Below are 13224 nucleotides of genomic sequence, written 5' to 3'. Positions count from 1 at the left end.
TGCAATGCCAAACTGCTCGTCTTTATTCCAGCTGGGAAAAGCAGCCTCTGCCCCAACGGCACTGGGCCCATCACGGGATGTCTCCAGCCCACGAGCACCTGGGCACTCAGCAGGAGCAGCGCTTCCATTCCTGCTGTCACACCGCCTGGGGACAGCAGAGGCAGGGGGGGAAGAGGACAGCAAGAAGGGGAGAGGATGTCAGGAAGAATACGGGACAGCAGGAGATGGTTCCAGCAGCCAGAAGTGAGGAGATGAGTTCCAGGCGCCAGAAGCAAGGAGACGACGTCCTGCTCACAGGGTTCAGGTATTCAACCCCACATCCTGGGTGAAGAAAGCAGAGGAGCACATGAGCTGTTGTAAATGACTTTTCCTCCCACCCCTCCTACCTGCCCTGCGATGACACGCAGGCCTGCGGTGCCAGAGAATCAGGCTCAACAGACATGAAGTTCAGTGCTTATGGCAAACAGTTGGGATCCCTGTTATCTTAGTGGTGGCAGCCCTGGCCCCAAGGCTTTGCAGATGCAGCAAAACCAGGATCGTGTCCTCCATGCTGCAGAGGGACAGCAAACGCTTCACACTCTGCTGCCTTGGAAGAGCCCTCTGCAAAGCCCAAAGGAGCCTCATGGGTCTGAAGGAGAGCAGAAGGTGCTGGCTGACCTTGGGATCCTTCAGCCCCACTCAAGGCAGGGCTAAGCAGACTTCCTTTCCCTCCCTGGCCTCTGCCTTGGGGCACGTATAGCACTGACCCATCAGCAAGTTGTGGACACTTAAACACAAAGCAACTCTCTCTGCAATCACAGGGCCATCTGTCATTCCAAAACTTACTTCTTGCAGCAGAAGTAAAACCTTGAACATCTTCCACTGATGACAAATGGGTAATGGCACTTCAGAAATCCACAGTAACCATTTTGACGTTGACATTCTTTCTCATTGTTTATGCCCAAGGGAGATCCTGGAGAGTAAAAGCGGTCAAGAAGAGTGAACATGGGTTAAATGCAAAAACTATGTGTGATTCCCAAGCGGCAAACACTTTCCCTGGATGTCTGCCATGTGCACCGAGCACCAAACCAAACAACTTTACCTCTCCAGCACGAGATCACCTCTCCTGCAGCAGCATGTGCACACGTGAGGAAAGTCAAAGGGAAGGACCAGTGTGAGGCACGGGAAGTGCCGTGTCGGCTCCTCAGCCACCCGGCCATTGATCAGAGCCAACCCCTCCCCATCTTGTGTGTATCTACCCAGTTCTATCTCTCCCTGACAAATCTGATCCCTTCCCCGGACATGGGAGACACCACTGATAGGGGCTCACACCTCCCCCCACCTCCCCTCTTCCCCTCTCACCTGCAGCACCCTGGGCCAACAGGAGGACAAAGGGGAAGAGCAGGTACAGGATCCGCATGGCTGACGCCTGTCCCTCGTCTTCACGGGGCTGCAGAGAAGACACATCAGGACCACAAAGAAAGGACAGGGACAAGGCTGGGCACCCGCTGAGCCAAAAAGCACAGTCTCCAACAAAAAGAGACAATAATGATCCCCCTTGCATCACAACTTCACGGGTATCTTGGGGGCATTTCAGGGAGCACCAGCCTGCTGGGCATTCTGGACGTTATTTCATTGTCTTCTTCACAGGTCTTCCTGATGTTCTCCACAAAACAGGGGCTGGAGGATTCACGCCTAGTTGTCATCATTTTACTCCCAACAACACCCACTGAAACTCAGGTCATAAGGAAAGAGAAATGACTTTTACAAGTTACAGTCCCTCAGAACATCTGCAGGGCCTGCGTGTGTCCCCTGTGCAGAATTTTCCAGAGGGACAAGACGAAGGGATGACACCAGGTATACTTCCCAGCATAGTCTGCAGACCAGGATTAACGCTAGGGCATTTGCCCTCTCCTTTCTGCCTCTTCATAATCAAATGCCCGAGCAGAGGAGGCTTGCTCATCAGGAGATGCTTCTGGCAACATGCAGTCCCATGCCACTAGCCAAAGCAGGGTCAAGAAATTAGGGAAATGCTTGTGCCTGGAGATGCCACGTCATATGAAGGCTTGGCCGGTGCTCTCCATCACCTCAACCAGTCCAAAGCACCCTGCCTGTTCGCCTCTGCTCCCCGGGGCTCAGGAAGGTCCTTGCAGCTGGGCTTGGGAGTGCCCATCCTCAGCTCCAGACCGTTCCTCGACTTGCCAGCAAAGACCCTCCCCAGCCCCACTCTCACCGCCCCTGCCCCGTGCAGCACCGACCCAGGGAGGAGCAAGAGGGCAGGGAAGCATCTGGGTGGCCACAGAGGGAAAATTAATCAACGCTGTGAGTTAACTGAAAGCATGGGAAACCTCTGTACTGCTCTGGGAAAGTATCTCCTTACTGCCCTGAGGAAAGTCCCCATTCCCCCAGCACAGAGGAGCTGAGTCCCCCCTCCAGCATCCAGCCACCTTTCCAGCCTCTCCCGTCGTGACGGGAACCTTTAGCTGCATCGGCCACATGCCCCGGGCTCTTAGGACTCATGTGAAGGTTTTTATTCTCTTGCCCGGGCAGCACTGATGCCCTGATCCTATGCGTGGATGCTTCCAGCAGTTTCTCATTTAGGTGCACCTGGGGTGAGGGGACTTGAACAGAGAAGCTGAGTGGGCAGTTTTCCAGAAAGAGACCTGTCAATCACCTACCTGACGAAGGTACCGGTGGTGTTCAGGCTGTAACAAAGGCAGCAGGAATCACGCCCAGGTGCCCTGGCGTCCAAGCAGTGTTGTTTTGCCTAAACCACCCTGGTTTTACACGGCTGCCAGTGGGTGGGAGATGGGCGTATTCCTGCTGGCGCATCTCCCCTTGGCCAATCAGAAGGTGACCTGTCCATGTGGGCGTGATGGGGTTGCACCTCATCCCTCTCTGATGCAATGGGAGAAGCTGAGGTACCTCTTGAGGCTGTTGCAATCTGCACTGTTATCCTCATGCAACACCTCTTGTGACACCCCGCTGCACAGCGGGCACATGGGCTGTGCTGCCTTGCTGAAAAATCTTTGGGGTGGACAAAGTTTCTGGCTGGTGCAGACACCAGTGTCAGCCCAGTCCCAGAAGGGGTTAGTCCTTGTCTGTCTCTTCCCACCCGACTGAACAATCGGTTAGAGTTTGGTGGCTGGGAGCACACCAAATATTGAAAGCTCTCCCACCTCTGGACACTGCAAGAACATCTGCTTCTGGGAGCAAATGTCTGTGCACCTGATGTGTCCAAGGGTGATAAGCATGACACTATCTCTCTAGCGACTGTTTAGATAAAGGGAGAGCAACACCAGGATACATATTAAGGTCTGTAAACCAGTGATCCAACACATCTGCCTCTCCCCCTAAAGCCACTCAAGGTGAAGAAACACAGGACGGACATAGTCACTGCTTGTGAAGCCACTGCGATTGATGCCTTTCATGCCATCGAGGGAAGCAGCAGTCCTTGCAGAGCAGGTGGGAGCTGTGCCACTTGCCTGACCTGGGAACTGCCTCTCAAGGTGTTTGGAAGAGCAATCTGGTCTCCCCAGTTCCAAGGGGTTACCTGCTGTGGGTTTTGGTAGTGGACTCTGGCTTCTGCGCCTCTTCTCCTTGCATGCCTCTGAGAGCACAAGGCACAGTGGAAAGGCAACAATCACAGAACAGGTGGAAGACAGCTTCTGCATGTTTAGCAGAAGCAGAGGTCCCACTAACCCAGAAAACTGGTCCAGGGTTTTTCTGGGAGAACTGCCTGAAGAGAAGCAGCGGAAGTTCCGTTTTGTGGTACAGCAGCAGCTTGGTGGGGGTTTCTGATGAGCATGGATGCAGTGTGTGTGTGCGTGTGTGCCCCCCAAGAGGTGTCCAGCAAACCACAGCGCCCAACGGCCCTTACACAAGGCAAGATGACACAAGACCCCAGTCTGGAGGCCTGGGCACCCTTCTCAGGGGTGTCAGAAGAGGAAAGCCATGCCTCCTTCCCTCTGGTGGGCAGAGAAACAGGAAAAGGAGCTTTTGGGCTGGACATTTTGAGGAACCAGCGACTCCAGCCTGTCCTCCGTGCTCTCCTCTGCCTGATGCTCCAGGGAGTAGCAGGTAACATTTCGATGAAGGAAGGGTATGGAAAACCAGAGGGTTTTCCATGTTTCCATGTTCACTGTTACTACAGTGAAGCTGCCCAGTAGATTATCAGCTCTCCCTACAGACACAATGCAGATGCAAGGAGGCAAAGCCCAACTTTGAGGCATAGATATTTCTGTTTTCCTCCATTGAGATCATGAGCCACATGTAGCTTTTCCTGGTTGCTGTGGTGTGCCCCCAGAGGTCCCGCACACTCCATATCTTTCAGGAAAGTCTTTTGTGGCAGGTTCTGCAGCTGGGACCAGACCTGGCAACTCATAACCGCTCTCCCGCTCCAGGGGTGAGGTTTTGCCACCACCTCTGTCCCTCCTGGCCTACACCCTTCCAAGTCAGCAGCACGGGGCACAGCAGCCCTGCTGTAGAGGAAGAAGAGAGAGGAAGGCAGATCCTGCTTCCACCCTCAACATCTTCCTTTGTGCCAGGAGGGAGCCAGCAGACACGGCAGAGAGCCTCTCCCAGAGGCTGCTGTGGGACAGTAGTGAGTATCCAATCCAAGCGCCATAAATATCACCCTGCTTTCCATTGGAAAATTTCCCTTGGCTGTTGCAGAACAAGGAGAATATGCAGCTCAGGGACATGGGGACACCCTTGGGTTGACATTACTGCACTGCCCAGCCTGGGTGCTGCTGCTGCTGCTGCGGCTGCAGCGGCCCAGCATCCTGCACCACCTCCTACCAATGCTGCTGGCAGCCCAGCCATCATCTGCAGAGGCTGCAGCTGGTCCTGCATTTCCAAGCCGGTAAAGAGATTGCAAAGGAGTGTCCCGTGTGTGCACGGATAAACAGACAAACAGAAACGTGCAGTCTGACCCTTCCAGCCCAAATAAAGTCCTGGCCCATTTGGGCACAGACATCTCCTACATAGTGTCCAAGGAGAGTCCTTTGCCACCGAGCAGCAGGACGGTGCCACCCATGAACTCCTCAGCACTTGGGCTGAGCACCTATTGCAAGAAAAGAACGTTACTCACCACAAAGAGAGACTGACATGGAAGAAAGGATTTGGAAAAAGAAAGATGTCTGAGCCTGTGAAGACCAGGACAGGGCTCCCACTCCACAGGAGGGAGCAGAGCAGCTCCATCACACCCACAGCAAACACGCTGGCTCCCAGCTCCCATGCAGCTGCCAGGCAAGAGCATCCCCAGGGACAGCCATGGTGGTGACCCCCAGCACCCCAGGCACTTCTCCTGCCACCAACCCACCACCACCTCCAGGGCCAGCAGGCATGGCACACCCTCTGTCACAAGGAAATGGCCACATGGCACACCCACTGCAATGCCAAACTGCTCGTCTTTATTCCAGCTGGGAAAAGCAGCCTCTGCCCCAACGGCACTGGGCCCATCACGGGATGTCTCCAGCCCACGAGCACCTGGGCACTCAGCAGGAGCAGCGCTTCCATTCCTGCTGTCACACCGCCTGGGGACAGCAGAGGCAGGGGGGGGAGAGGACAGCAAGAAGGGGAGAGGATGTCAGGAAGAATACGGGACAGCAGGAGATGGTTCCAGCAGCCAGAAGTGAGGAGATGAGTTCCAGGAGCCAGAAGCAAGGAGACAACGTCCTGCTCACAGGGTTCAGGTATTCAACCCCACACACTATATGAAGAAAGCAGAGGAGCACATGAGCTGTTGTAAATGACTTTTCCTCCCAGTCCCTCCCACCTCCTCCCCTATGACATGCAAGTGCAGGGAGAGAAGGCTCAAGCGCACAGAGGCAAACTCCAGGAATTTCCATTGGCTTGGACCTGTGCTCTCCTTAGTGGTGGCAGCCTTGGCTCTGAGGCTCTTTAGAGACACCAGGAGGAGGATCCTGTGCTTCACACTACCCAAGGGACAGCCTTCTCATTTGCACAACACAGCTGAGCTTTCAGTTTTGGCAGCGGGCAAGACTGGTGGGGCTGGGGGAGACTGAGGAGGCACTGGCTAACCTTGGGCTCCTTCAGCCCCACAGCAGGCAGGTCCAAACCCACAAGGACCTTCATTTTCATTCCTTTCATTCCCTGGCATTCATTCATTCATCAGCCTTTTCCTTTCATTCCCTGGCTTTTGCCTCTGAGCACGAATGTGTGGTGGTGTGACCCAAAAGCTGGCTTGAAAGACAATGAAAACTATACCAAGAGGAGCAAGCCATTTCCAGAACTTACAGTTTGCAGCAGCTCCTGAATATTTAACAGGATCCCATGGTTTACAAGGGGAAAAGGCAGCCCCCCAAAACGCAGTGTCCTCCATTTCTTCTGCATTGGCTTCTGCTTCCTGGTGCCAAGGGTGATCGTGCACAGAGAAACAGAACAATAAGCTGGGGGAGCAGTGTGTGGTTGCAGAAGATGACACTCCCCACATATTTCAAGCCAATAGATGGCTCAGCTTCAACCTCACCATTGCCACATATTCAACAGCAGCATGTCTCACCTAGAAGGACTCTTTCACACCAGTGTGGGTGCACACAGGAGCAGGTGCTGAGAAGGACCAGCATAAGGCTGAGGAAGCGCCGTGCTGGCTCCCCAGCTGCATGCCCACTATGGCTGGGACCAGCAGAGCTGGCAACCGCAGAACTCCACACATCCCACGCCCCTGTCCTGGCTGTGCCCTGCCTTTGAGTGACCTGTCATGGAAAGCCCTTGCCCAGCCCTTGCAGGGATCATGCCTTGGGGTAATGAGGGTTTGGCACACTCAGGTACAATGCTACTGGACAGCATGGCCAGTGTAGCCTGGAGAGGTCTAAGCTGAAGACATGGTGCCCAGCTGTCTCTGGCCATCGGGGTGCAGAAGGCTGTGCTGTGGCCTCCAACCACCATCTGTATTGATCACCCCAACCAGAACGTCTCAGCTAGGTCAGACAGTACTGGGAGAGCTTGGAGGTCTAAGAGACAGACATGTCAAAGTATCCCCAAACTCTGCTACATACCATGGCCAGACAACTCTAACCCAAAGTGTCCACAGTCTGGACAACTAGGATGGTCTGTGTAGGCTGCGCCTACAGTGACTTCAATAGTAGCTCATTCAGAGACGACCCTGGAGGGGGTGGCAGCAAACCACGGGGGTTGGAGTCCAGAGCTGAATCCCTCCCTAACCCACAGAAGCATCCAAGCCCTTTCCTTGGCCTGGATTCCTCTGCACCCAGGGCAAATGTAACTGCTGTAAATGTGCCCAGATGTGTGCCATTACATGGCTTTTCACATAGGAGAGTTAAGACACCTGCAAAACTATTCCACTCCCAGTCTCTGTCAAATCTGGTCACCTCCTAGGACGTGGGAAACCCCACTGATAGGGGCTCACACCTCCCCCCACCTCCCCTCTTCCCCTCTCACCTGCAGCACCCTGGGCCAACAGGAGGACAAAGGGGAAGAGCAGGTACAGGATCCGCATGGCTGACGCCTGTCCCTCGTCTTCACGGGGCTGCAGAGGGGAGGCACAAGAAATCCTGGAGGGGACAGCACACAGTAACATGACAGATTGCAGTGGGGCTATGCCAAGTAGCAGAGAACGATGTCTTCTGCGGCCTGTGCCAAAGGGTGTCTGTCAGGTATGCCCCTTCTGGATATCCTGGGAGCAGCTGGCCAAGTATTGCCCTGTGGGGAAATCCAGCTGATGTTTTTCCATCGTCTTTCTCACTTTTGTCTTTGTGTTTCCTTAAATGACATGTGGGAGAAGTAAAGCCTGACTATTGCACTTTCAAGCAAAACAACATCTGAAGACATGGAAAACTCAGAGTATTTTCCCTTGGAAGCTGTACTCCCTCAGGCCTTGTGCCTCCAACCCACTTGAGGAGAACTAAATGTGTTTCTGCAGAGACAGAGCCCAGGGTGAGAAGAGAGAGATTTCCAAATGCTGATACAAGACCTGACACATTTCTGGTGCATTCAGTCTCACACTTCTCCTTCTCCTTACCCGAGGGCCGAAGTAGAGAACTTTTGCCTATCAGGAGGTGTTCCTGCCAATACTCAACGCAACGGCAGTGGTCAAAGCAGGGTCGAGAACGGGCCCATGTTCTGGAGTTGAGGGAATTGCGTGTGCCTGGAGATGCCGGGCACTCGGTGAGCGAGGCCCCTGGTGACCACCATGGTTACTACAAAGCAACCTTCCCGGTTCACATAAGCCTGAAAAGATGGAATATCTCTGTGCTGCTGCTTGAATAGCGTTTCCCTCCTTTGTCCAGGACAGTCCCCATGTGCCCCAGGGTATGAGGCCGCAGGGACCTTCCTCAAGCCTCATAACTCATTTCCAGTCCCATTTGTAGTCAGGAAACCCAGTTTCACTTTCACAGTATTCTGGGCTCTGATAATCACTGATTCAGACAGACAATTAGTGCTCATTCTTGGAAGGCTCAGGTGGTCTCATTAGGTGCATGAACACTTCCAACAGTTGTTATTTAGAAAGTTTCTGGAGCTGAAGAGAGAGGTGTAAAGGACGGCTGTCCAGAAAGAGAGGCCTCAGTTACCTACCTGGTCAAGGTCTCGGTGTTCAAGCGCTAACAAACCCAGCAGGAATCACTCGTGTCCAAGGTGCTCTTGAGGTCCGGGAATGCTACTTTGCCCCAAACACCCTGCTTTTATACCACTACTGCTGGGTGGCACACACATTTCTTCCTGCTGACACATCTCCCCTTGGCTAATCAGAAAGTGACCCATCTTCATGGGGATGCTGGGGTTGCGCCTCATCCCTCCCTGCTGCGGTGGGAGAGGCTGAGGTGCCTCCTTGGGGCTGTTGCCGTCTTCACTGTTACCTTCATGCAACACCTCCTGGGACACCCTGCTGCAAAACAGGCACACGGGCTTGGCAGCAGCTGCCTGGAATGGGCAAAGCCAGCTGGTTGGCTCAGGGAACAGTAGGAACGAGGAAAAAGTTTCCTTCTTTGCGTCCTCTCATTTTATGGATGATATAACTCAGCAGCTAACGTGAGACGTGCAAGATCATACTGCATGTTGCAAACCTGCTCATCTTTGAACATGGTGAGGAAAGCTTTACCTCTCATTTCACTTCAAGAGGTTTTTCTGGGTCCTTTGGAAATGAGACCTTAACTGCTGCAGGCAAGCACCCATAGAATCTGAAGAGCGCACATAAACATGCCCACCTCCCAGCTCGTGACCTCCAGATCAGTCATCCTACACGTAACGGAGAACAGAAAAGTTCATGTATTCTAGAATGAAAAACAGTCTTTCTCTTTTTCCTTTTCTTCCTCGTTCCCTTGCTTTCCACTCTGTCTGCACTCTGAAACTCATGAGGTGACTGGCCACACCACCGTCACTCTGGTTCAAGATGTTCTGGGCCAAGGAGCCCCTGGGGCGGTGGAACAGCTTTGCACCACAGAGATGAAGGGCACTCGCGGTGACTGCTGCAGGCTCAATAGAGCGAAATGTGGGGACAGGAAGGCCATGGCAGGCAGGGTTAATCTGGACATCCCTCACCAAACTCTGCAGGTCAAGAAAGCAGTTCAGGAAAGCCTTCACCAAGACAGGAAGGGTCACCAGTTGCTGCCATAGGCACATGTGTGCAGGGACATACACGTGCACTGTACCCCCCAGGCAATCTAAAGCACAAAGTTTGCTTTTGCAGACAGATGGAGGTCACTGCCTTTGATGGAGAAGAGCATGTCATCCCGGATTACCTCCAGGTGGGCAGAGAGAAGACACCCTGCTTACTGCCTGTGGGACTAGAGATATGGACGTTTCCAGGTCACAGTCAATGGGACTGTTTCACTGGTCGCCTGAAGCAAGGGCTTCATGACCTCCTCCTCCTGCCTGGTGGGACAGGTTGTGGAGCAGCACAGCTCCTGTGCAGCACACAGCAAGGAGGGCTGCAGCATGCTGGAGCAGGGCAAGGAGGAGTAGCAAGGTCGGTAGGACAGGTGAGGTGTGCAGCTGTGTCCATACCCACACATGGGACACACCACCCAGCACAACCCTGAACAAGAAGCTGTGGCTGCCAGGGACAAGGGACACCCGTGTTGGGCAGGAACAGGACAGGGCTCCCACTCCACAGGAGCAGCTCCATCACACCCACAGCAAACACCCTGGCTCCCAGCTCCCACGCAGCTGCCAGGCAAGAGCATCCCCGGGGACAGCCATGGTGGTGACCCCCAGCACCCCAGGCACTTCTCCTGCCACCAACCCACCACCACCCCCAGGGCCAGCAGGCACGGCACACCCTCTGTCACAAGGAAATGGCCACATGGCACACCCACTGCAATGCCAAACTGCTCGTCTTTATTCCAGCCGGGAAAAGCAGCCTCTGCCCCAACGGCACTGGGCCCATCACGGGATGTCTCCAGCCCACGAGCACCTGGGCACTCAGCAGGAGCAGCGCTTCCATTCCTGCTGTCACACCGCCTGGGGACAGCAGAGGCAGGGAGGGGAGAGGACAGCAGGGAGGGGAGAGCATCTCAGGAGATGGTTCCAGCAGACAGAAGAAAGGGCACACCCTGCTCACAGGGTTCAGGTATTCAGCCCCACATCCTGGGTGAAGAAAGCAGAGGAGCACATGAGCTGTTGTAAATGACTTTTCCTCCCACCCCTCCTACCTGCCCTGCGATGACACGCAGGCCTGCGGTGCCAGAGAATCAGGCTCAACAGACATGAAGTTCAGTGCTTATGGCAAACAGTTGGGATCCCTGTTATCTTAGTGGTGGCAGCCCTGGCCCCAAGGCTTTGCAGATGCAGCAAAACCAGGATCGTGTCCTCCATGCTGCAGAGGGACAGCAAACGCTTCACACTCTGCTGCCTTGGAAGAGCCCTCTGCAAAGCCCAAAGGAGCCTCATGGGTCTGAAGGAGAGCAGAAGGTGCTGGCTGACCTTGGGATCCTTCAGCCCCACTCAAGGCAGGGCTAAGCAGACTTCCTTTCCCTCCCTGGCCTCTGCCTTGGGGCACGTATAGCACTGACCCATCAGCAAGTTGTGGACACTTAAACACAAAGCAACTCTCTCTGCAATCACAGGGCCATCTGTCATTCCAAAACTTACTTCTTGCAGCAGAAGTAAAACCTTGAACATTTTCCACTGATGATATACGGGAAGCTGCAGTTCAGTAATGAGCAGAAACCTTTTTGACGTTGACATTCTTTCCGATTGTTTATGCCCAAGGGAGATCCTGGAGAGTAAAAGCGGTCAAAAAGAGTGAACATGGGTTAAATGCAAAAACTATGCGTGATTCCCAAGCGGCAAACACTTTCCCTGGATGTCTGCCATGTGCACCGAGCACCAAACCAAACATCTTTACCTCTCCAGCACGAGATCACCTCTCCTGCAGCAGCATGTGCACACGTGGGGAAAGTCAAAGGGAAGGACCAGTGTGAGGCACGGGAAGTGCCGTGTTGGCTCCTCAGCCACCCGGCCGTTGATCAGAGCCAACCCCTCCCCATCTTGTGTGTATCTACCCAGTTCTATCTCTCCCTGACAAATCTGATCCCTTCCCCGGACATGGGAGACACCACTGATAGGGGCTCACACCTCCCCCCACCTCCCCTCTTCCCCTCTCACCTGCAGCACCCTGGGCCAACAGGAGGACAAAGGGGAAGAGCAGGTACAGGATCCGCATGGCTGACGCCTGTCCCTCGTCTTCACGGGGCTGCAGAGAAGACACATCAGGACCACAAAGAAAGGACAGGGACAAGGCTGGGCACCCGCTGAGCCAAAAAGCACAGTCTCCAACAAAAAGAGACAATAATGATCCCCCTTGCATCACAACTTCACGGGTATCTTGGGAGCATTTCAGGGAGCACCAGCCTGCTGGGCATTCTGGACATTATTTCATTGTCTTCTTCACAGGTCTTCCTGATGTTCTCCACAAAACAGGGGCTGGAGGATTCATGCCTAGTTGTCATCATTTTACTCCCAACAACACCCACTGAAACTCAGGTCATAAGGAAAGAGAAATGACTTTTACAAGTTACAGTCCCTCAGAACATCTGCAGGGCCTGCGTGTGTCCCCTGTGCAGAATTTTCCAGAGGGACAAGACGAAGGGATGACACCAGGTATACTTCCCAGCATAGTCTGCAGACCAGGATTAACGCTAGGGCATTTGCCCTCTCCTTTCTGCCTCTTCATAATCAAATGCCCGAGCAGAGGAGGCTTGCTCATCAGGAGATGCTTCTGGCAACATGCAGTCCCATGCCACTAGCCAAAGCAGGGTCAAGAAATTAGGGAAATGCTTGTGCCTGGAGATGCCACGTCATATGAAGGCTTGGCCGGTGCTCTCCATCACCTCAACCAGTCCAAAGCACCCTGCCTGTTCGCCTCTGCTCCCCGGGGCTCAGGAAGGTCCTTGCAGCTGGGCTTGGGAGTGCCCATCCTCAGCTCCAGACCGTTCCTCGACTTGCCAGCAAAGACCCTCCCCAGCCCCACTCTCACCGCCCCTGCCCCGTGCAGCACCGACCCAGGGAGGAGCAAGAGGGCAGGGAAGCATCTGGGTGGCCACAGAGGGAAAATTAATCAACGCTGTGAGTTAACTGAAAGGATGGGAAACCTCTGTACTGCTCTGGGAAAGTATCTCCTTACTGCCCTGAGGAAAGTCCCCATTCCCCCAGCACAGAGGAGCTGAGTCCCCCCTCCAGCATCCAGCCACCTTTCCAGCCTCTCCCGTAGTGACGGGAACCTTTAGCTGCATCGGCCACATGCCCCGGGCTCTTAGGACTCATGTGAAGGTTTTTATTCTCTTGCCCGGGCAGCACTGATGCCCTGATCCTATGCGTGGATGCTTCCAGCAGTTTCTCATTTAGGTGCACCTGGGGTGAGGGGACTTGAACAGAGAAGCTGAGTGGGCAGTTTTCCAGAAAGAGACCTGTCAATCACCTACCTGACGAAGGTACCGGTGGTGTTCAGGCTGTAACAAAGGCAGCAGGAATCACGCCCAGGTGCCCTGGCGTCCAAGCAGTGTTGTTTTGCCTAAACCACCCTGGTTTTACACGGCTGCCAGTGGGTGGGAGATGGGCGTATTCCTGCTGGCGCATCTCCCCTTGGCCAATCAGAAGGTGACCCGTCCATGTGGGGGTGATGGGGTTGCACCTCATCCCTCTCTGATGCAATGGGAGAAGCTGAGGTACCTCTTGAGGCTGTTGCAATCTGCACCGTTATCCTCATGCAACACCTCTTGTGACACCCCGCTGCACAGCAGGCACACGGGCTTGGCATGAACT

General features: G+C 54.2%; 1 protein-coding gene across 1 annotated transcript; it reads right to left on the bottom strand.

Annotated features, from left to right (window-relative positions):
• On the bottom strand, window positions 1-13018 carry LOC121090301 (ostricacin-2-like). Its single transcript, XM_040598699.1, has 4 exons — window positions 12885-13018; window positions 11569-11656; window positions 11053-11179; window positions 1-321 (listed from the first exon to the last, which is right to left on the bottom strand). Exons 2-4 carry the CDS (start codon window positions 11624-11626, stop codon window positions 309-311), a joined length of 198 nt encoding a protein of 65 aa, XP_040454633.1. The 5' UTR covers window positions 11627-11656; window positions 12885-13018; the 3' UTR covers window positions 1-308.
• Window positions 13019-13224: the final 206 nt, after the last annotated feature.

This window comes from Falco naumanni, chromosome 6, assembly GCF_017639655.2.
Source record: "Falco naumanni isolate bFalNau1 chromosome 6, bFalNau1.pat, whole genome shotgun sequence".
Classification (NCBI taxonomy): domain Eukaryota; kingdom Metazoa; phylum Chordata; class Aves; order Falconiformes; family Falconidae; genus Falco; species Falco naumanni.
The sequence above is the reverse complement of the archived record's forward strand: the minus strand, read 5'-3'. Positions and strand labels throughout refer to the sequence as shown.